The 24,895-nt window shown below is 44.5% G+C and overlaps 1 protein-coding gene and 1 non-coding gene across 7 annotated transcripts in view; both read right to left on the bottom strand.

The window, feature by feature from the left end:
• The window catches only part of Arid1a (AT rich interactive domain 1A (SWI-like)), a 77,762-nt gene that overhangs the window by 22,011 nt on the left and 30,856 nt on the right, over nt 1–24,895 (bottom strand). For all 6 annotated transcript variants that reach the window (NM_001363070.1, XM_030253943.1, XM_006539325.4 and 3 more), the window contains exons 2-4: nt 21,821–22,033; nt 19,532–19,981; nt 18,519–18,635 (exon numbers count right to left, since the gene is read on the bottom strand). In NM_001363070.1, coding sequence (NP_001349999.1) covers nt 18,519–18,635; nt 19,532–19,981; nt 21,821–22,021 — 768 coding nt within the window. In that variant the 5' untranslated portion in view covers nt 22,022–22,033. The remainder of the gene's footprint in view (nt 1–18,518; nt 18,636–19,531; nt 19,982–21,820; nt 22,034–24,895) is intronic.
• Nucleotides 16,032–16,090, bottom strand: Mir7227 (microRNA 7227). Its single transcript, NR_106086.1, has one exon. It is a non-coding gene; the product is annotated as a microRNA 7227 (primary transcript).

The following is a 24,895-nucleotide window of genomic DNA, read 5'->3' on the forward strand; positions in this document are numbered from 1 at the left end:
AGAATTTCCTCACGTGTTTCCAACGTGTTTCATGAATTTTACTGCTCATCCACCATGCAGATCAAACGCGCTGGAGCAGGTCCAACTATTTCACACAGAATCTCACACTCTAGGCTGGCTACAGCTCCGAAAGCCTTCATTTCTTCATTTGAAATACTGCCCAGTGTTATTTTGGGATGTGACCTGATAGAGGAAGCCCACAGGGACTCCATGACGATAACTGTTCCAGCTGTGATTGGTTGCCCAGCCCTAGAGTGTGCCAGCATGGGTTTGTCAGGCTCTGCTGACAAACAGAATTCAGCAGCTGACACCTTCTCTTCACACCACAACAAAACCGTGCCTGAAATCACAGTTCATACCTCATGGTGGAGGCTGGGGGCTGTGCTCTCCAAGAAAAGAAAAGTTCACAAGATGTACCATGAGCCAGTTGCCTGGTGAAGCCGTTAGGTACCCGTCCAGAATTAAAGAGTAGGAAGAGAAATGGCCTGCCCACAGAACTATGCAAGAAGGAGACCACAGCGAGCAATATTTATTGCATTTATGAAGCTACTTAGCAGTGAAGAGTTTTTTGCCTGGTTTTGTATTGTTACTGGTAGGTAAAACACGCATCAATAGAAGAAGCTAAGAGCGGAGGCCACTGCTCACTCGCATGTGCTTGGAGGTGGGCACAATTCTCAGAACACGGGAGAGATGTTGAAACCCTGACTTTGCAGAAGGAAGCTTGGGGCAACAGATTCAACAGACTCAGGGAAGTGAACCATTTAAAACAAATCTGGGAGGTTTAGGTATGGTGATACACGGTATCGTATATAGATATAATTCTACCACTTGAGGCAGAGGAAGGAGGATTGGGAGTTCAAAGCCAATCTAAGCTATAAAGTGATAACCTGTCTCAAAAAAGTTTTGTTTTGTTGGCTCCACATTAAAAAAAAAAAGCAACAACAAAACTTTTCTTAAGCACATACTGATCAAGGGTAGCAAAGCACACTACTAGCAAACACTTCTAGAGAAACAGGTTAGCTGGAACTGTATACAATACTAGGATACTAGGAATGAGTCAGAGCACGAACTCCTAAATCTTAGTCTAGAATCTACTGGGGATTAACATTAACTTTGTTCTAATGGATGGAGAAATCAAGATATCCTCATCATCTAGAACGAGCCCTGTCTCAGGTGGCCGTAGTTCTTCACACGTCCTCTGCCCAGCTCTGCAGAGAGCCTTTCAAACTACAGGAGAAATGGGGCTTCATTCCCTAGGCTAAAAGATGGGAAGGTTCCTTACTGAATGAAGGGCAGCCACCAAGTGAGCTCCACATCCGCATTCCCAAGCCAGGCCACAGAAGTGTTTCAACAATAGGACAACAGGACAACAACAGGACAACAGGCTCCTTCAAACACACACTGGAGCAAGCATGGAGACCAAGTCCATTTGTTACAGGTCTAACACTTCTAGTTTAAAATTGTTTTTTTGCCTTGGGAACATCAAAGCTAGATGCAGTAGTATATACTTGCAGCCCCCTCTGCTTGAAAGGCTAAAGGAGGAATATTCAAGTCCAAGGCCGGGCTTGGCAATCAAAAACAAACCACTGGCAAACTGCAGGGCTAGCCTCATCCCATCTGCTATCGGTTCTGTCAGAGTGTCTATTCTATTGTTTTCTTCTTTCTCTCTTGATATACAGACCTTGTACAAGCTGGCCTGGAATTCATAGCTCAGGTAGGTCTCAAACCATTCGTCATCCAGCCTCAGCTTAAAGTATATGTATACGTATATGTATATGTATATGTATACTGCCACACTTGATCTCCTTTAAAATGAAGACCACAGACAACTTCCTCTTCACTATCAGGTGAAGCTCTTTATTCTTGATTGCACCGTTTTAAATCTGTCTCTGCCCCATGAGCCTGAGGGACTAAGCGGTATTAGACTATTAGTGATCAGAAAAATGCCAGTCACACACAAGACAAGCTGAGTGGTAAATGCTGTCTGATGAAGAGTCCCAAAACCATCCCCTTTGGATACAATCTCTAATGGCCATGTCATATCTATCCCCATTTTACCTTTTATATTTGCGACTTTGGACAGGTACTGCCCCTAGAGTACCAACTGTCCCATCTGAAAAGACAAAAGCTGTTGCTAGAACTGCAGCAGAGTAAGATAAGGCTGTTGGAGGTAGGGATCACTGACCAAACTTCATTCTAGTTGTTTTTAAAAAAAAAAAAAATCAAAATAAACCGCAGCTGTTCTAACTCACCTAGCACAGTCTGGAAGCGGGATTGAGTCAGGGTGGAGGCTGAGGGGAGACTGCTGTGCTGCTCACACTCCTGTGGTAGGAGCTCCTGCAATGAGCAGCCTGGCTACTGCTGCAGCCATTGATTTCGCTGGGGTCGATATCTTGCTCCCACAAATCTTCTCAGTTGGAGGTTTAATCACACCGAATGTTTCTGCTCAACATCTCTACATGCACCCCCCACCCCATAAAACACATGAGTTGGCAAAGAAGAGGATGTTCTCCATGGCCGTCCTTATCCCAGAGAAGCTCCACAAAGGAAGTAAATGCAAAAATGGAGCAGCGGAAGCCATGAGGCAAGCGGTCCTCACAGATCACAAGGAAAGCCCCAGGCTCGGGATGCTTTCGCCTCACTGCCAGGCCTTCCTATTGAACCAAGTGAAAAACTGGGAGATCTAAAAGAACTCTACAGGTTAATACTTGGTTGACACCCCCCACCCCTCTGGTTTTTTTGAGACAAGGTTTCTCTGTGCACCTCTGGCTGTCCTGGAACTCAGAAATCCGCCTGCCTCTGGCTCCCACGTGCGCCACCATTGTCTGGCTTGAAATTTTACTCTCCAGTCTGTTATGGGCCTGATGTTACTTGGCCACCCTGACCACCCCATACACTTGGATCCGGCCTCTCTCAAAGGCTTCTCATATGGGCCAGAGAGAAATGTCTTATCCAGTTAGTAACTATCTTGTGACCAAAGAAATCTACAGTATTTTTTTTTTAATAATCACCAGCTAACAGACTTCAATCGGGGGTGGGGGTAGGTCTGGGTCAGACCTGGATCTGAGTTGGAGCAGCGCATATTTAAGGAATTATTACTTGCCATTATCACCCCAGCAAGAAACAAGAGCATTACAAAGCTAGAAAAAGCAAGGGAAGCTAGCAACTGTTATCTTCCCAAAGTCAAGCCTTGCCTAATAGTAAGTAGGCCAACCACACATAGCCTTTTCCATCAAGACCACCAGCTGTGATTCTAGAACTTAAAGCAAGGAAGGCAAGAAAAAGGAGAGAAGCAAGGGGGGTCTGAGGAATTAACAGGGAAGAGGATATTGACTTAAACTTAAAAATCATTGGCTCTTCCCTCAGACCCACAGCAACCAGAAAGCACGTAAGGTCAAGCCGGGGAAGGCAAAGCTGGCCACGTGCAAACATGATGGTAATTAGGGGACTGACGGTCTCGACCCCAGTTTGTAAAGTTTTACATTTACATTAGCCAGAGATCTTCACTACCACAGTATAGATAAAAAGTTTAAATAAATACTTATGTAGCACAAGTAGACCTGGTAATGGGGAATAGACAAAGTTCTGAAGGAAGTAAAGGCAGCCACCAACCTCAGTATCTTTAAACCAGGACAACAATGCAGGGAAGCCTCTGTTAAGTTCTAGAAGATGATGCGGGCAAATCCAAACATTCCTATTATGTCCTCTCAACATGCTTCCTTCCATCTGAAACCTGGTTTCTCTCCTGTTCCCAAAAGGTTGGCAAATTACCTTAGCAGACAACATCTACATCACGGCTGGCCTTAAGTGAAAACTGTGTTGATTCTCAATATCTAGGTTCCACCCGTGAAGGCATGGCTTCTTATCCTCCTTTGGTAAGTGTTAAACGGGGAAGGAGGCTCCCAGCTTGGAGGGTGATCATGGTAATCAAAGATTATGTCACAATACTTGTCAGTTCTATGCTGGTGCATGGGGGAAGAGGGAACGGGTTTAGGACACAGGAGCCAATGGATCAAGTACTGGCTCCCTTCAAATGGCACCAGAGTATGTTTGGGCTCAACACAGCTTACAGGCAGAACACCAAGTGTTTTACTAGATATGGGAAGACAACGCCACACAAGGGGTCGGTCTTGCCCTGTGGACTAAGTTTGAGAGATTTCCAACTTAACTAATGGATGTCCTAGTGGTTTCTCTACAAAGATAGTATTTCTAGGTAGACTTGGCTTCTTTCCAAAGGTCCAACCACCCCACCCCACCCCTAACAAACAGAGATAACTTGGTGATTACGTACTTGGGGGTTGGAGTTCTGGGTTTGGCTGGCATTTTCTACTGAACATTATAAAAGGAAGAAATGAGTGTATGTAAGTCAACACAAGGCAACAGATTCACCCCACAGGCCGACTCAGGGATTTGCTAAGACTCTGGCTGGAAAGATTTGATCCTTCCAGAGGAAATGCCATGACCCTCACCCGCTCATCCCCCATTTCTTTCTGGATTTTCTCTTTCTCCCCAACGCCCCCTTTTGTGTGTGTGGGGGGGAGGGCGCGGGGTGGGAAATGGGAGGGGAGATGCCCCACAACTGTTTGTTATAAAGCTAAAACTACGTCTTCAAAAAAAAAAAAATCACTGCAGATAAGCTCCACACACAGTTCAAGTTCCTAGCTCATGTTTCTGTTTCCTCTGTCTGTTTCTGCAGGAGCATTTTGGTTCCAGGCTCTACTTAACTAGTTCTGGTGGTAGCAACTGCTGCTTTATGTTGTTATTGTTGTTGATTTTGAGACAGGCTTTCTCTGAATAGCCCTGGCTGTCCTGGAACTCACTCTGAGGAACAGGCTAATAATCTCAAATCGGAGACCTGCCTGCCTCCCAAGCCCTGGCATTGAAGGTGTGTGTCATTTTGCCTGGCTGCCACTGCTGCTTTCTGATTCTACCTAAATGATTTCTGGGTCATAGATCTGGAGGGAGACAGGACCCCAGGGCCAGTCTGATAGCACTTCTGGGTCACACTGACTGTTTCTGTGTACAAGTGGGTCTCACCCTTCAACCTTTCCTAAGGAACTCAAAGTCATCAATCATTACTCAACTCTTCTTTCTCTACAGCCAGACCCAGACACAGGGTTCATCCCTCAACAATCGGCTTCAGTAGCATCAGGTGACCCAGCCGAGTAGCTATGTAGGAAATACAGACTAAATCACAAAGCATACACTCCTAAACAAATGTTTTACTTGGGAGGAGGAGGGAAGTCCTTTAAATATGTCTGTCTAGATGGCCTCCTTCATTTCTTCCCTTTTTACCACCTCCCTACACACTCTCTCCATTTCTAATGTGGGGTGTTGTTATGTATATGTGAGGAGTTTGTGTATGTGTATGGGGAGGTGCATAAGACCTGGACTAGTGTGGTGGTACAGGCCTTTAGTCCCCACAATATTAGCAGTACCAGGCCAAGGCAGCTGGATGGATCTATTTGAATTTCAGGCCAACCTTTCTACATAAGGAGTTCCTGGTCAGCCAAGGCTACATAGAGATAATGTCTCAGAAACAAAAAGACTTGAACTGTTCACGTAAGCAGGAGTGCTTTCCATCCCTGTGTGCTCTACAGGCTATTCAGAAGACAGCATGCTCTACCTGCCTAACCTTCATTTTAACTCTGTACTTTAGGGAGGTTTGCACTAGGAGTACACTACTTGTCTTCCTCCGAGGCAGGAAACTTGTGTGTAAGCAACGGCTGCAGAAGAACAAGCAACAGAGGTCCTAACAGCCCAGCATGCCTAACGGTGAGGGGAAGAGGGCTCCATTTATTCCTTTCCAAATTTCTGGTCTATAGTTTCCTCTAGCAGGCTGGGGACAAACTGAAAAACAAGTCACAGTCATCATGTGGTGAGCTTCACTGGGGAAAGGGGTCACTTCTCATCAGTCCTCTTAGGTATGACCAACTCAGGAGCCATCATATTAAAGTTCAGCTGTTTCTCAGGCTGAGGTTATTCTAAAGAAAACAAGAGGGTCCAGAAAGAAGAATCTGTGAGACACACACACAGGCAGGAAGTGTAGCTGAGCCACCAGAGACTAGAATAGAAACAGGAAATGGGCCCAGGGACAAGCATGCAGCTATGTGCAGCACAGGCTCCGGAAGGCACCGGCAGTGTCGGAGCTAGAGCAGTGTGACTGGAACGGAGAAGTGGACCAGCCGGCTCTGCCAGAGCGCAAGTGTTCTGGAAATGATGCTACACGGACATGGTACACTCTGCTCAGAGCAGTCTCACAGACACGGCAGATTGATGGGGAGCCAGGACACAGAACACTCTGGTTCAATTCTAAGTGTGGCCAGACTTTTTAAAATCCCTTTGTTTACCAAAATGCTACCAGTATTTGTCACCCTTAGAAAATAAACCAGCAAATCCTAGACAAGGACTGATGGCTCCTTTACTGTGAAAAGAACAAAAGGAAATGAAAGCAGCATCGTTCAAACCCCTCAAGTTGCCCCAGTCCTAAGCATTCCCACCATGTGTTCCTCCTCCAAAAAGAGCACAAAAGTTGGCTGAGGTCAATGCAGGAGTCATTTCATGCTTTTATTTTAGTGAATACACATGTAAGCAGAGAATGTGAGGGACTCAAGCAGACATACCAAGCATGGTGTTATGCCAACACCAAAAGTGAGAGAGAATGAAGTCCCTACCAAGACCTTTCAGCTTAGGCTTGAAGCCACAACAGAAACCTGCTTGGTCATTAAAAACAAAGCTAACCACATAGCCACATTCCTATAAACTGAGCAGGCAGGTGGGTGTTCAGGATAGCCAGGTCACAGAGTTCCAGACCACTGTCAGTTATTTAACAAAGCAACAGAGATAGACAGAGAAATGAATGTGTCTTAAGCAAAAGAAATATAACGTGTGGGGTTGGGGGCTTGGGGGGACCGACCTAGGAATTATGAGGGAGTTTAAGACGGCAGAGGAATGCTAGGGGCTGAAGCCTGAGGAGCCAGGGTCTCAAAAGTATCCACAAAACAGGTGATGTAATCTCACAAGCAGCGAGTATTGGTATCTCGCTTTAAAGCTCCCAGCCTGGTATTTCTAGTCAGGGCTTCTAACTTATTAGACATGACTGCCTAAATAAGACCAGACAAGGATAACACCAACAGGCATGGAAGGGTAACCCAAGACAAAGAACTACTGGCAACTGAGGAACAGGAAGAAAAATAGCCTTCTCCATTAAAGAACACAGCAATCCGTGACCCCAATGCCCAATCTCACCTCTGAAAACAAACTTATGGGGCTGGAGAGGTGGCTCAAGAACACTGACTGCTCTTCCAGAGGGCCTGAGTGCAATTCCCAGCAACCACACGGCAGTCCACCACCGTCTACAATGGAATCTGATGGCCTGTTTTGGCATGCAGGCATACATGTAAACAGAGCACTCATACATAAAATACACAAAAATGCAAATTAAAAAAATGTCTAGAAAACATACACAGGCACACACCTTTAATCCCAGCACTCTGGGAAGCAGAGGCAGAAAATCTCTGTGAGTTCTCTGCCTCCCAGATATACTGATTGAGTTCCAGGTCTACACAGAAAAACTGTCTATAATAAAACAAACAAAACCACACAAGCATTACACAAACTGAGTAGGTTGAATTGATTTAGAATCAACCCATTTATCTATCTATCATCCATCCAACGTTTCAAGCCTTGGGTCAACTGGATGAGGTGCCTACTACTTAACAGATCAAAGTGGATCTGGCAGCCAGGTTCTCCCTACCAGTTACAAGGCACCCCTGGCTGGCATACCCAGTCCCCTACCCTGAATTCTCCGACCCAAGGGTCTGGTCTGCTCGTCACTGTATAATACAATGATTCTAGTTGCCAGCTCTTTGTTAACTTTGGGCCTCCTGGGTGCTGCATCTAGTTCCCTGGTCTTTTCACTCCCCAGCTCATATGATCATGTCCACCCTGGACTCTTTTCACAGGTCCCTGCCTCTTGCTATGCTCTCCTACATATCTATAATAAACTTTCTTCTCCACCATACTAGGACCAGTCATGTTCCTTTTTCTTTGTATTCAATTCATATACAGTTACACATGTAACAACAATTAAAGAAAAAGAAGACTTGCTTCTGAAATAGATCATAGAAGGGTTATACATTGGAAGGTTTGGAGGGAAAAGGGGAAATTATGTAATTATATTATCATCTCAAAAGGAAGGGAAGGGAAAAGGGGGAAAAGGGGGAAAAGAGGGAAAAGAGGGAAGAGAGGGAGAGGGAAAAGAGGGGAAAGGGGAAAAGGGGGAAAAAGGGGGGAAAGGGGGAAAAAAGGGAAGAAGGGAGAAAGGGAAAGGGAAAGGAAGACAGACCAATAGATGAGGGATGGGGCAGGAGAAACTGCCTGCATCCTCAGGCAGTTTCCACACCACAGGATGATACTTTGAGCACTAGAGATCCGATTTAATTTAGCATTAACCAGGATGCAAAAGTTCCAGACCAAAAGTTGTGTAAGACAGGGAGGGAGGCAAGGCTTGCTCCTATCCAATACCCACAAGCTAAGAACCCAAACACTAACTAGCCCTGGCCTATTCTTTGCAGCTCTTTAGATGGCTCCTCCCCCAAGCAATTCCTCCAGCTTACCCTGAAGGACAGCTCCCTCCAGTTGCCCTTTCATATCTACTCAGCTGTGACTTAAAAGATCTGGGGAAAGTGACAGGGAGGCCAGAGGGATGGCTCAGCCCGATGGGTCTAAATTAGATCCCTAGGGTTCACTGAGTGGGAACCCAAAAAATTCTGACCTCCAAAAACCAAAGTGGTATTTGAGAATGCACAGACATCTACATAATAAACAACAATTTAATAAATAAATGTAATTTTCTAAAAAGTGAAATGGACGCCCATTGATTATCCTTGCCTGAGGACAAGCCTACTGAGATTTTACAGCAAAATATGGTGTGGTGGCTTATCCCTGTAATACCAACACTGAGATAGAAGTAGAAGATCTGAAGTTTGAGAAAAGACTAGGAGGGGATCAAAAATTAAGAACATTGGCTGTTCTTTTTGGAGGACATGGGATCAACTTCTAGCCCCTACATGATACGTCACAACCACCTGTAACTCCAGTCCAATGGGAACCTATGAACACTTGATTGGCTTCTGCAGGTAGCTGACATGCACAGCACCAATGCGGTGTACAGATATACATGAAAAAATACCCATACAAACAAGAGTAGAGGGGCTGGAGAGATGACTCAACGTTTAAGAGCACTGACTGCTCTTCCAAATGTCCTGAGTTCAAATCCCAGCAACCAAATGGTGGCTCACAATCATCCGTAACAAGATCTGACTCCCTCTTCAAAAAAACAAAAAAACCAAAAAACAAATAAGAGTAGATAAACATTCAAAAGTGGGCTTGAGAGACGGCTCAGTAGTTAAAGAATACTGGCTATTCTTCCAGAGGACTGGAGTTCAATTCCCAGAACCCACATGGATCTATAACTCCAGTTCCAGGGGATCCAACATACTTATTACACAGAAATACATGCAAACACAAATACATATAGAATAAAAATGAACAAATCATTAAATTTCAAAAACACTAAAACATAGAGGGGTCTCTTCATGACAAAGCAAATGACTAGATCATCTATGACTTTATTATATGGCATGAAAAAGGAAATGTTTCATTTGAAATATGAGAGCTAGATTCAAATTTTGACTCTGAGCTTTATATTTTTCACATATGACACAGGAATGGGCACATTTCAGTGTACTGTAGCTGTTTGCAGGTGGCTAGAGCCACCTTCCCAGACCCACTAAGTGATTAGATATCTAAAGATAGTTAAAAATCCAAGAACCAGGTGTGGTGGTGCACGCCGCCTTCAATTCCAGCCCTTTGGAGGTAGAGGTAAGCTGATCTACAAGTTTCAGGCCACCCTAGTCTACAAAGCAAGTCCAGGACAGGCAGAGAAAAAAAAACCGTCTCAACAAAACAAAACAGGAATGAAAAGAAAATACCTATGGTTAATTTAATAAATACTAAAACTCCAATTCCTGCCCACCTCACCCTGGCTGGCATTCGGAACAAGACTCAGAGAGAGAATGACCTCCAGAAACAAAGCCAGGAGGCGTCATCTTTCTTTTTCTCTCCAACTCCAGCATCATTACCCTTGCCTCTTGCGCCTTGCATGTGTGAGGCAGGGGACTTGCGCCTTACATGTGTGAGGCAGGGGACTTGGGCTGACCCAGCCACCTCTCCTGCTCAGTGCCTATTAATAGTTCTCTTCAGTGCATGTGTAGTGTGCACTGTAGTGCAGAACCCAGGAGGCAGAAGCAGGATGGTCAGTAGGTTTCAAGCCAGCCAGGTCTGTATGAGATGGAGAAAGAGGGAGAGACAAGGCTGTTCTTCACCATTCATTCCTTTGTTCATTTGTATTGCCCGTGTATAAGGGATCTCAACGCAATGGTTCGTGACAGCCCACCTGTCTGTTTCCCATGATGCAGGCTATTTTCTCTTCTCCTTTGGCTCCAGAAATAGCCAATCCTGGTCCTATGCAGATCGCTCCATCTCTGCTGGTTGCCTCCACCTGTGTCTACAGGCACTGTGCAGGGCTCCATCTGGCTCTGTTCTCTATACTCTAATCATAGCCTCTAAGGTCTACTTCATTTCAGGGTTTAACTATTAACTATCATGCAAGACACCGCTCCAGCACAACCCAGAGTTAACTCTTGTCTGAGCTTTAGGCTTTCATCTTTGGCTAGTAATTAGGCCCGTCTATGGGTACCTTACTAAAGCTAATTATTCTACAACATAAAAATGAATGACATTTACCTTGGACTGAAGAGTGAGTTCCCCTGTCAGACTCTGGTGTTGACATCATTTCCTACTCTTCTCTCTCTTAAAAAGATCTTATCAGACAATCATTGCCTTTAAATTTTACACCAAGTACAGTACATTATTTTCAAACTTATGAATTTGTTCCTGCACAAGACTATGCAACTGACTAGAGGAGGCAGACCCTTATACTTCTCTTCAGAATTAAATTTCTCAGTTTAACTTTTATTCCCTTGTTCTCAGACCTGAACCTTTTCAAGCCATAATCCACACCAATGGTGATCTTTTTAAAAAGCAAGCAGACAATAGCAACAATTTAACACAAACCCAAAGCCTGTGGTCTAATGGCCATGCTCTGCAGTACGCCTCACTCTAGGAAGCCTAAATATCAGTGTACTCTGCTCACATCCTTAGTGACCTCTCAAATACATCCACTTCCAGCACAAACACAGCTTCCAGGCAGGACTCACTGCAGAGATCCTCCTTCTCCTCAGTGCTGGGATTAAAGATGTTATTCTCTCTCTCTCTCTCATCCATTCATATTCTCTCTCTATCTGCACCCCCCGACCCCCAATCATTTCTTTTTTCTTTTTTGGACACAGGGTTTCTCTGTGTAGCCCTGGCTGTTCAGGAACTTATCATGTAGACCAGGCTGGCCTTCAACTCAAGACATCTGCCTGCCTCTGCCTCCCAGCTGGCTTTTTTGAGATAGAGTCTCACTGAGTTATTTGGGCACTTTTTAGCTTGGAATCCCCTGCCTCTGCCTCCCAAATAGTTAAGATTACATAAGCCCATGCCACCCAGGCTCATCTATGAAGACATAAAACAATCACTGATTTCAGCAAACACTAACAGCGCTCATCACGTAGTCGGGGCTCCTGTTCTTCTGTTGTAATAAAACACAAAGTTTTCTTGAAGAGAACCAGATCAGACTCATGGGCCAAAGATTCTAGGAGAAGTCACTCAGATCCAATCTGTTTGTTTTCTATCATAGCTCTAGTAAAATGTGTGCCAGGTTTTACTACCAAAACAGGAAACTTACCTACGAAAAATACATAAAAATAGAGGGCAAGAGAACCGGCACAGAGGAAGCTCAAGATCCGACTCACTTGCCAACACCCACATGGCACTTCACAACCACCCATTAACTCCATGGGACACACAGCACACAGACGTGCAGACCCAGCCTGGGAGAGGCTGATGAGACCAGAGCTCAAGACCAACCTGCACTACGGAGTGAAACTTTGTCTCTAACACACTAGATACACACACATGTCCAGGCTTATCCTTCAGAACATTAAACCTATACACAATAGTCAAAACAATCTAAAGGAGCAGGCCGGGACATAACCAGGCCTCTCTACCCAACCCTCTGGTAAACTACTAAAGATTAACTTGGAAGGGAAATGTGTGTGTGTGTGTGTGTGTGTGTGTGTGTGTGTGTGTGTGTGTGTGTGTGTTGAGGGGGGAGTATACACCACAGCACAAGTGTGAAGACAAGAGAACAACTCTGTAGTAACTCTCCCTGTACTTTACTCAGTTTCTGGGGACTGAGTTCAGGTCATAGCTTTGCAATAATCTGCTGATAATAATCTTTTTCTTAGGCAAATTACAATTTAGCGACCCATTCAGCATGGCACTACTAAGGAAAAGGTAACAGAAGAGAGCCATGGCAGAAGAGCTCCTGGGTGGCTATGCAGTGTGTGGGCCACCCTAAGTGAGGAATAAGCTCCTAAGGCCACAGCTTCAGGGCAGTCTGTCTCTTCCAAGTTGGGGTGGCGTGGGGTCAGGAAGGGGAAGAGGGCGGCAAGAGAGGCTAGAGAACAACTTGGGTTGTTGTACTTCAGAAGTGCCATTCACCTTGTTATGAGAGACAAGGTCTCTCCTGGCTAGAACTTCCAGATCAGGTCAGGGTCCTTGGGCTGCAGCCTCAGCATTTATAAAAACTGTCCACATGTCTGCCTCTTTTATGTGAATATCAGATCAGTCCTGGGTCCTTGTGCTTGTAAGGTAAGCAGTTAATATTAGCTGAGACTCTCCACCCAAGTCTTTTCGCCTTTTCTGTTTTCTTCTTCCTCCCTTTTCTCTAACCCCTCTCTTTCACTTTTTTGGCTGTTTGATGAGGCAGGAGGGTTTCTCTGTTTAGCCTGGGCTGTACTGGAAATCGCTCTGTAGACCAGATTGGCCTTGAACTCAGAAATCCTCCTGCCTCTGCCTTCTGAGCGCTGGGATTGAAGGTGTGTGCCACAACCACCCAGCTGCTGTCTCTTATTTTCGACTGACCACCTGCCCTCCAAATCCCAGGACAATCAGCAGTGTAAGTTCCACCTCTCTCAAAGCTGCTAAGGTGGCCACCTAGACGAGTGCATTTTTTTTCTTCGTTTTAAAGATCAGTATGTTCCAACTGTGGCATGTAGACTGGAATTGTCCATACCAACTGAAAAAGATACAAACTTTGGGGTGCTACTCCATACCCAATGAATCAATCTTTCAAGTAGGGCTTAGTAATATTTATTTTAGTTAACTGGCAGATAATTTTTAATGCATGCTAACAAAGCCAACGTTAGCTCTATCTACCCTCCCTCTATGGGGATTTCGTTCCTGGGCAATCTTCCGTGTCCTATCACAAAAGCACATTTCCAAGTATGAACACAAGTTCATAAAAGTGCACACTATTCTGGGAAAGCGCAACACTTGTTAAATAGCACTTAAAACAATCAAATACCCACACAGTCAAGTTAAGACCTCTCTAAATAGCTGCCATGCATGGTCCTACTCAAATATCCCACCCCAACACACATACACATACACTCTGCTTCAACTTCATGGCCTCTTTTCTCATGAGTTATTTACTATTGACAGTTTTCAGGTTCACTTTATCAATAAGTTGAGAACCAATATCACATGCCAGGTACCATGATGGTAATAAGCAAGACTCATCAAGTCAGCCTAAAGTAAGCATGTGTTAAATAATTAACTTAAGCCAGGCATGATTGCTCATCATCATTTGGGACCTTGGGCTACACAGTGAGTTTCAGGCTGGTTTAGGCTACAGAGAACTTTCTAAATACAAAGAAAAGTATAAAAACAGCCTTGGGCAGGGCAATCGTGTCCTATCCCTTTAATCTCAGCACTTAAGAATCAGAGCCAGGTAGATTTCTGAGTTTGAGGCCATCCTGGTAAACAGAGCAAGTTCCAGGACAGCCAGGACTGTAGTGAGAAGAAATTCTGTCTAGGGGTTGTAAGCATTGGCTATCCTTCTAGAGGATGCAAGTTCAATTCCCTGCAACCACATGGCAGTTTATAACTGTCTGTTACTCCTATTCCAGGGATCTGACACCCCCATTAACACATACAATACAGGAAAAACACCAACATACATGAAATAAAAATGGGGTCAGTAACAAGTTGCCTATTTCCCAGGAGCCTGCTGTTTAAATAAATGGATTCATTATACAAAATGCCCTGTCAGCATGGAGCAAAGAAGTAACTTCTCTAGGTTTAGGATGGAAAAGTGATCCCAGAAAGCTACATATGACTTTGTACCTGCAGTTTCTAAGGATAGGCATCTGTCCAGACACTAAATTATTCTTTATGCTTATTTACATCTAAGTGTTACAGGGGTTTTCTCTGGTCAACTAAAAACTGCACTTACCAAAGTCATCACAGCAGTTACCTGAGTTATCTTGTCACGTGACAGGAAGTAGTTCTGAGGAAATGACCTTTTTAAAGACATGGACCAGAGAACAGGAGCTGAAGAAGTGGCGTGAGAAACGGACATACCTGTGTGCAAGGGTCTAAGTGCTGTCCACTGTCTACAGAGCTGAGTCACACAATATACTTGATAAACATGCCTCGTTTTAGACCTCCAGTTAGAAAGGTGTGTTATTGAGGGGCACAGCAACCAATCCTTCTGTTGCCTGGGTATGGTATACTAGGTTTTAGATTTTTAATTAAAAAGTAACTCCTGAGCTACAAAGATGGCTAAGCAGCTAGCTAAGAACACTGGCTGCTCTTCCAGAGGTCCTAGTTTCAATTCCTAGCACATACATGAAGGCTCACAACTACTTGCAACTTCAGTCCTAGGGGACCAAATATCCTTTTTTGATAGACAGGCACTGTGTACACATGGTGAAGACATACATGCAGGCAAAACACCCATACGTGTAAAATATAAAAGATTAAAAGAAAAATTAACTCATTAAATGCTGGGTAACTGCTTCTAGATGATTTGATGATATTATCTGAGAAAAAAATTCCTCAAAAGAATAAAGACAGAAAACCTAGAGGGACTGTTCAATCAGCCAGCCCAGCTCTGGTGCCAAGCTCAGGGACTCTTCACACTCTTGTTTACTGAAGGGATGTGACAGCGTCCGTCCCGGCTAGTGTTTCATCAACTTCAAACAGTCCTCTAAGAAGAGGCACCTCAGTTGAGGAAATATCTCTATCAAAGAGCTGCAGGCAAGTCTGGGCTCACAGTGGACACAGGTGAGGGTGTGGCACCCTAGGCCCTCTGCCTCGGTTCCTGCTTCCAGGCTCCTGTCCTGAGCTCCTTCCCTGCAATTCAGGATGGGCTATAAACTGATCTGAAATTAACCCTTTCCTCTCCAAATTGCTTCTGGTTGTGGTGTTTACCACAGACACAGAGACTGAACCAAGACAACTAGCAGATTTACACATCCTTTCACAAGTGCCTAAGGAAGGAAGGAGTCTGTAGAAACTCTGGCTTCTGACTTCAGATGTGACTGTTCCTTACTAGGTAAATCTTTCCCCAAACCAAAAAAAAAATGCCCAAGAATAATATTGTCATCTCAGAATCACCTGAGGCCCACACCAGCACCTGCTTTAAGAAAAAAAAAAAGAAAAAAAAGGCAAAGAAAACAAGTTTCTGACCAGCTCACCTATATGGAGCTTCTGCCACAGAGCTACACAGCTGTTCTGCCAAGTTCCAGAACAGAAACCCAAACTGGGGAACAGTACTCATTCTTTTTCTTTGTGTGTGTGGATTTCTCTGTGTAGCCCTGGCTGTCCTGGAACTCACCTGCCTCTGCCTCCCAAGTGCTGTGATTAAAGGCGTGTGCCACCACCATCCGGCAGTACTCATTCTTTGGATTCCCAGAAACACAATTTTCCCCCCTAATTCCTGGAAGGTCAACTTTCAATCAGTAACTGAAACAGAAGGTTTTAGGTTCCTAGTCTGTATAAGACAGATTAGCATGTCTGCCGATGACCCTTTTCAGAGAAATAGCAAGTATTTTTCAATGAAAAAGTCATCAGAGTAAGGCTAACCTGAACAACAAAGAGAAACCAGAATCAAGAAACCCTATGAAGGTCAGCAGTTTATAATGTGGACAGCAACCCATCAAGCTGAGCTCCCGACACTACAGCAACACTCAGATCAACAGCACCCACCAGAGAGGGAATGTCCACACAGTCAGGGGAGTGAGGCGGCTCAGTGAGCGGAAAGCTTTGGTGCCTGGTGACCTGAATGTGATCCCGTGAACCCTCGTAATGTAGAAGGAGAAAAATCAATCCCACAGGCAATTCTCCCCTGCCCTACACATATGCACACACACATTAATAAATTGAAATTCAAAGAAGAAACTTGAAAGTCAATGAAATTCAACTAGGATTGGCAAAGGATTCATAGACACTAAGGAGAAGGGTTAAAAGTAATTACTTGTCACATGAGAAAGGGTAACAGCTTTAGGCAGACACTTCTTTCCTTAATTCCTCAGTTGAAAAAGTCAACATCAGAAATCTCATCCTGGTAAAAGCTCCTCTTGGCTTCCAAAGCCGGGACTGAGTCTAGCAGTGGCTCTGAGGGCAAGCACAAAACGCTTCCTGAATCAGGACGAGTTATTGCTTTCTAGGTGTTCCTTAAAGCTCTGGATGGCAGCTGTGGACGCTAACTTATGGCTAAAATCTCAGCCCCTAAAAGGCAGGAGAAAGACAACCACACTGAAACTCTGCTTAAAAAAATAACTGACAACAACAACAAAACGACCCAGATGCCATTTCCCACAAAGCCTGAATAACTGAGAGTGCAAAAATCCAAGTAAACTCAATAGACTCTCACTATAGCCAAGGCTGGCCTTGAACGCAATGAATCTCTTGCCTAAGTTCCCCAGTACTAGGGTAACAGGCTTATATAAGCCACCAAAAAATCCCTCAAGACTTTAAAGACTTACCTAGGCATATTTGGTTGAACTCCCAAATCCTAACAGAAACAGAATTTATAATGGCAGGCTTGCTACCCACCAACTTATGAGATTTGAAAGAAACCTATTTATTTCTGTCCATGAAATTCATGTTCAGAGGCTTAGACTGCGTAAATGTGAGCAAACATTCCCACAATCGCTATCAAGCCGTCCTATACTCAAGATGACTACAATGTCGGACACTATGCCACCAGGCACCAAGTGCTCTCCATTAGGCAGCAATATTCATCACCACCATCTAAAGCAGCACAGGGCCACCTCACAGAAAATGACAGCAAGGGAAGTGATGTGGCTTAGCTACAGGATACAGAAATCAGGATGCAGAGCTAGGAATTCTGGCTCCAGAGCTCAAACACATCTTTTTCAAACATGCATTATTTATTGAGTGTTTGTTATATGGGTATGCCACAGCACATATGTAAGGTTAGGAAATGAGTTCTTCATGCTCAGTACTAAATGAACCATCTTGACAGGCCACCTACAGCCCGAGCTCTAGATACAAACAATGCCTTTCTCAGCCTCTGAGTCCCTGAGCAAGTACTTAGGTATCAAACACTCTAGTAGATAAAAGCACACTTTCAAACAAAAATGTCACCACATAATACATTTCTACTCAACTCACAGTCAGTGTAACAATGTAAGCTTGAATACACCCATCTTGAACTAATGCTAGGCTGAAATTTGAAAACTAAGCCCTCAAAAGTAATGTTAAGCAGAGACTAGAGAGCTGCTTCAGTAGTCAAGAGCTCTGGGTGCTCCTGCAGAAGACCTGGGCTTGACTGCCAGCACCACCCACATGGCTAACAAACATCTGAAACTCTAGTCCCAAGGATCTAACACCCTTTTCTGGCCCCCGAGAGCACCGAGCATGCATGTGGTTCACAGGAATGTATTTAGCCTAAACACCCATAAAAGTAAGGTAATCTTTTTACATTTAAAAGTGACAAAGAACACAAAACTTTTTTTTTTTGGCACCGTGAGAGAGAACAGCCTCCAAACATCTTCATTTTCTCTGTCCCTTTTATACATTATTATCACGTCACGAGTAAGAGGCCCCAAATTATTAGAAAACGAAACAAGTGCTGTTGAGTGAAGGCAGAGGAAGGGGAGTCTGAGGCCAGGCAGGGTCACGCAGAGGGGCCCTGGCAAGCAAGCCAGCAGAGCAAGCACTGGGTTTGGCAGTGCACATATGGGCCTAAGTGCTCTGCAAGGAGCAAAGCCTCAGGAATTGAGGGAAACTTGAGGCCCCCAGAGATTGCAGACTAACCTGGGAAACTGTAGAGTGCCTCGAAAACAGACAGACAACCCTAAACACAGAGCACAAACTTATCCCTGATAAACAGACAAAACAAATATTGTACTAAATTAAGTCTATGAATTCCCATTCAGAATTTTGAACATCTCCTATCAATGCTACCAAGACACCTGGTTTTAAATTGGTTGCTCTGTATTAGATCACCCTGTACGGGGATTAGAGACACTCACAGGCAAGCTGGAGGGCCTTGACTGAAGACTCAGGTTCATATCTTCTTGCCCTCCCTTACTGGAGGTCATTGAGGGGGCTGAGGATGCCTGAGACCCAAATGAATCTTGAGAAAGCTCCTGCAAGGAAACACAACAAAGCTGTGAGGGCGGGCTGCTCCAATGGTGGTGCACACCTTTACATTCAGCACCTGGCAGGCAGAGGCAAGTTGGTCTCTGAATTCCACAGGAGCCAGGATTACACAGAAACCCTGCCTCAAAACAAGAAAAAAAAAAAAAAAAGACCAACCAACTAACCAGGTTGCAACTGGAGAGATAAATAAGCCTGTTTTTCCTGTAGAGCCAGCATCCACACAAAGGCTCAGAACTCACAACCAACTCTAACTTGTGTTCTAGAGGCTCTAACATCATTTCCTGCCCTCCATGCGCATCAGTACACACCAGGTACAAGGCAAACAAGTACAAAATACAAAGCACCCAGAGGGTGAAAGAGCTGTACCGTTCCTCACATAGGGCAGCACATGTGAGAAGCACAACTGCATCTATCATTTGAAAAGACAACACCTTAAGCAATGGCTCTTCAGAATGTTAAGAGTGAGTCTGATATGGCAGTGATCGACTGTGATCCCAGCACTAGGCAAGCTCCAACAGGAAGATAGCAAATTCAAGGCCAGTCTGGGCTACATTGTGAGACATTATCTCAAAACAAAAAGCACACAAACAAACAAACAAAACTTCCAAACAAATTCATGTCAACAGTGGCATTTGATAGAATTGTTTTTTATTTATGGTGACCCCAGAGGAGCCATTTCTTGGGGTTAAGGGCTGAAATCTAACCAAAATTTAGTATCTTATCAATAAGTGGACCCAACTAATTTTAAAAACAACCAAAACCTGATAGCACATTTACCCAATTTCTTTTTTTATATGGCAAAGCTCTCAAAACACCAAGCTTATGTAAGCTGCCTCTGGCGGAGTACATGGAGGGCAAGAGGCAGACCATCCGTCTGTCTTACCTGTGGTGGAGGGAAGCGCTGCTGGGAATAGGCAGTTTGCTGGGACTGCTGAGGCTGGGGCTGAGGATATGCAGCCTGCTGGGAGAGCGACGAGGATGCTGGCTGCTGAGGTTGCTGCTGCTGGTAGGGAGACTGTGCCTGTGGTTGTGAGTAGGGGGGCTGGCTCTGGGGATGCTGTTGTGTGGTGGACTGCTGGGAGGGATATGGAGTTGGGGACTGCTGATGTGGAGGCTGGGATGGCTGCTGGGAATATGGAGGCTGAGAGGACTGAAGCTGTGGTTGCTGAGTCTGCGGCTGCTGCTGATACGAAGGCTGGGCATGAGGGGTCTGGGATGGTGGTTGCTGGGCGTAAGGTGGCTGCTGCTGGGGATGAGGACTTTGCTGGTTATAGTATGGAGTCTGGCCCTGCTGGCCATACGCACTGGGGCCTTGCTGGCCATAAGGTGGAATCTGTAAGAAAGAAAACATCCTTTTAAAGTGACTCACCTCCATGAAGTTAGGCTCAGGGGCCTTCCTTCTACCACCCATCTAGAGACTAAGCTCTAAGAATGGTCAAACTATTGAAGACTGAATCCACTCACTGAAAACTGATGCTTCTTAATATTCACACAACTCATACGAGCTCAAGAACAGTTATTTTCCCCTAGTGAACATATTCTTTTCATCATGACCTAAATTGGTTTTATGTTAGGAATTTTTTCCTAACCACCATAAAGAGGCACTAGGAGCTTGGTTCAAACAACTGAAGACTCAGTGTTTAGTAGTGTGGATAGTATACAAATCACTAAGCTACCCTGGTACTCTTTCATTTAATTTTTATTTTAAAATTATTCAGGGGTGGGATAGAGAGATGGCTCAACAGTCAAGAGCACCAAGTGCTCTTCCAGAGGTCCTGAGTTCAATTCCCTAGCAACCACATGGTGGCTCACAGCCATCTGTAATAGGATCTGATACCCTTTTCTGGTATGTCTGAAGACAGCTACAGCATATTCATATATATTAAATAAATAATTCTTTTTAAAAATTATTTAGGGGCTATATAGCTCAGTGTATTTGCCTAGTATTCATGAAGTCCTCAAAACCACATCCACCAGGCAGGATGAAACTTGCCTCTGATTCTATTCCACTACTTGTAGCCTAGACACAGGAAGATCAGGAAGCTCATGGTCCTTTTGGGATATATTAGAGTTAGAACCACCCTGGAATGTAAGTAAGATTCTTCCTCAATCAATCAACCAATAAATAAATACAAACAAAAAACAAAAAACAAACAAGCAAACCAAGAAAAGAACTCCATGTCACCTCTCAGTTCTCTCATAGAAGGAAGATAGCTGAGCGGTAGTGGCACACACCTTTAGTCCTAGCACTCAGGAGGCAGAGGCAGGTAGATCTCTGATTTTGAGGTGAGCCTGGTCTATACAATGAGTCCCAGGACAGCCAGGCTATACAAAGAAACCTTGCGGAAGGAAGAGATGGGGGGGGGGGGTGGAGAGAAGAGAAGAAGAAAGAGAGGGAGGGAGAGAGGGGAAGATAAAGTAGGTGTGTTTCATCTAGTCGGTGTGTGTAACGATGTCCTTTGCTCTACAGTTTGTCTTTAGAAATCATCTCAGACTCGCTATACTGTCCTTTACTTTTCTGGTGTGTTACTCAGACATAAATGGCAGAAAATCTGCCAACACAAAAAAACAACAATGTCCTTTGCTATGAGACCTGGCATCCTGCCTTCACCTCCAAGTAAATAATACTGTAATTTTTTAAAAGGTGACTATGCAGGGATGTGGATGGAGCTCAGAGGCAGAGTCCTATCTAGTATGCTTGAAGCCTTGGGTTTGATTCTCTGCACTGAAAAACAAGCCAAATTTTAAAAAAAGCCCAGGATAGCTGGTCAGATGGCTGCGCTGGAGGAGGCCCCTCTGAGGCTTCACTGCACTGCTCACACAGGCCTGTCCTCTTTCTCTCCAAGTCCTTAAACATTCTCTTTGACCCAGGCAGCTTATCTTAAAAGTCTGTGAGAAAGAAGAAGAGCGGCCTCACCACAAGGCAGGCAGCACAGATTGGCCTTCGTACCACTTCATCTCCCAAGGGCAGACCAGCAAGATCAAGGGAAGACAGGGGCTGAGATAGATTGGGTTAAACCCCAAGATATGTTGAAACAGACATGGAACATACATACAATGGTGCGGACGCAGTTAAGCCAGCAAATCCATGGGCATCAAGAAGCCATTCTGACCTTATACCTCAAACACCAATTGTGGACAGCAAAAAAGCTCAAGGTAATCCATCACCTACCTGCTGTGCATAAGAGAGGCTGCCCATGGCACTCTGAGCCCGGCCCTGCATGGTCATGGGGTACCGCTGTGGAGTCTGGGACCCATATGGCTGCCCTGGGTACCCATGTCCTTGTTGCGGTCCTGAAGGAGGTCCCTGTTGTTGCGAGTATGGGTTAGTCCCACCATACGGCTGAGGTCTCATCTTTCCCATCTGATCCATTGGACTGGATGACTATAAAATAAAGAACATTTACATTAACCTCAGGCTTCAATGGTCTCTTGCCAACACAAACATACAGAAATCATTTAAGTCTACATGCCACCAAAGAAACCAGTTATTGTTAAAAAAAAAAAAAAAAAAGTAATGGGACAGATCCCATAGCCCTACAGTAAAAGAGTTTCATAAATAAAATGATAGTGACATATGAAAGCATTTGGAAGCTGAACATTACTTTCTAAGGAAGGTACTACTAGAGATTATTCAAGGGAAAGGCCAGGTATAAAACAATTAACATATGCATGGCGAGCACAGGAATCAGAACAAAGAGCCTTTTCTTTAGTGGGACAGACAGGGTTACCTACCATACATTGCTATAACCTTGACCAACATCAAAACTGATTATTTCAATGCTTCAAAAACTGATGTACACAGGCACCCTTGAAAACTAAAGAGGAGTGGGGCGGGGGGCCCTGGTTCCACAGTCCACTAATGGAAACTTTTCCTTTGCACATCCATAGTGTTTTAGCACAAAGTAGTTCGATTTACACTTTCTTCAAATGAGCAACAGGCTATGTAATAAATAGTTGCTGAAAGAACAGTAGTGAATTTGGAGCCTTGTATATTTGAAGTGAAAAATCCATTTCATTTAGCCAGGCAGTGGTGGTGCACACCTTTAATCCCAGTACTTGGGAGGCAGAGGAAGGCAGATTTCTGAGTTCGAGGGCAGCCTGGTCTACAGAGTGATTTCCAGGACAGCCAGGGAGAAGAACCCTGTCTCGAAAAAAACCAAAAAACCCAAAAATAAATATATATAAATAAACAAATAAATCCATTTCATTTAAAATTGAGACTTCAGCCAGGTAGTGGTGGCACATGCCTTTAATCCCAGCACTCAGGAGGTACAAGCAAGCAGATGAGTGTAATAAGGCCTGCAAGGCTATCCAGAGAAGCCCTGCTCACAAACAAACAAACGTGAATTTGAAAATAAAAGGACAGAACTTTGTCTCTTCAAAGAACAAGATACAGAGCTGGAGAACTGCTCAGCAGGTAAAGACATTCCCTGCTCTTCAGGAGTCTGGTCCCCAACACTGGACTGCTCACAACTACCTGAAACCCAATGACCTCTTCTGGTCTCAGCAGGCACGAGCATGAGCAAACCCATGTGTACACACACACACACACACACACACACACACACACACACACACACACAGAGAGAAACACAAACAAAAGGCAGGGTGTGGTGGCACACGCCTTTAATCCCAGCACTTCAGAGGCAGAGGCAGGTGGATTTCTGAGTTCGAGGTCTACAGAGTTCCAGAACAGCCAGGGCTATACAGAGAAACCCTGTCTTGAAAAAAACCAAAAAGAAACACAAATAAAAAGAAATCTTTAAATAAACAAATAAACAAGATGAAGGCTGGGGAGGGGGTGGTGGGCGCATCCAAGCATAGCACTTAGGATCAAGGTTATTTTAAACTATAAAATGAGTTTGAGACCAGTCTGGGTTAAGTGGGACGACCTTGGCTCAAAAAGCCAAAAAGCACTAAGTACAAAACCAACAACATCATAAGCACAGGCATCGGCCTACAACGCAGCTTTCTGCCTGGGTGTGGTGGCCATACACACAATCTTAGAAGAAGACCGAGGGCTGCTGTGCACTTGAGGTGATATCAGCTATGTAAGGAGTTTCAGGCCTGACTCCAAAGAAATGCTTAAAATCCATGTGACTTTCCAGTCCTTTGTGATATGACAGATTCAATCAGCTCATGCACTTTCTGACATAGCTCCAACCTGATGGAGCTACAGGATAGTCCCAGCATACCTTCCTCTGCCAGAGACACTTATCTGTATACAGTGAGAATATGAAAAGGGAGAATGCTTCTAGATAGCTCTGAACTACATGGAGATAGGATAGGCACAAGGCCTAAAACTTTAAGCAGGATCTTGAATTTGGAATAGGGGATAGAGAATAGGTATTAAAGGTATAAACAGCATTAACTGACGGAGTTCAGTAATCAGTAGCACACATCAAAATCACCTCAAGAGTTTGTCAAACCACACCCCACTGGCACCCATCTGTGGTTCAGTAATTTCTAAGCAGGACCCAGGCCAGGCATATTTGTAACAAGTTTCCTACTGGTGACTACATAAAAGGTCCAGGGTCCACACTTTAAGAACCACTGTGAGTTCAAGGCCAGCCTGGTCTATAGTTCCAGGACAGCCATGGCTGTTACACAGAGAAACCAAAAAAACACTGCAGGTCTGGGAAACATAGCCCAGTAGTAGAACACTTACCTACCCTAGCAAATAAGAGACCCAAGGTTCAGGTCACACTTTGTGGAGGGACAGAAAGCTAAATGATGTGAGTGTTTGGAGACATGCTCCAAGACAGGGTGCATTTACACAGTCCCCACCCAGTCATGAGCATGTCATCACACTGGAGTAAGTAAAGCTACTGTAAAGGAATCTCCGACCACAAAGGACAAGCCAGGCAGTGGACAGAGGTGGTGGTGCACACCTGTAACCCCAGCTACTTAAGAGGCTGGGTCAACTCCATCTACATTTAGCAAGTCTTGAAACAGCCATAACTATGTAGACTTTTCTTTTGTTTACCTTGAGAGAAACAAAATGAAGCAGAAACCGAGTTCTCTCAGACTATGGACACAATACTGCTGGCAATGGAGCTATGCCCAGGGGAAGTATGAGTGTGTCTTTGGATCCCACACATCACAGCTCACTTCACCCAGGCTACTGGGGCTGTTTGAGGCCCTCAAGTGAAGACAACAGGATCTTCTGAACAGAGATCAGCATGCTCAGGCTATCTGTCAGTCTGATCTAGGTCTACCCAGTTTTAGTCATTACCATGGTGAT

The sequence above is a fragment of the Mus musculus genome, chromosome 4 (genome assembly GCF_000001635.26).
Source record: "Mus musculus strain C57BL/6J chromosome 4, GRCm38.p6 C57BL/6J".
Taxonomy (NCBI): Eukaryota; Metazoa; Chordata; class Mammalia; order Rodentia; family Muridae; genus Mus; species Mus musculus.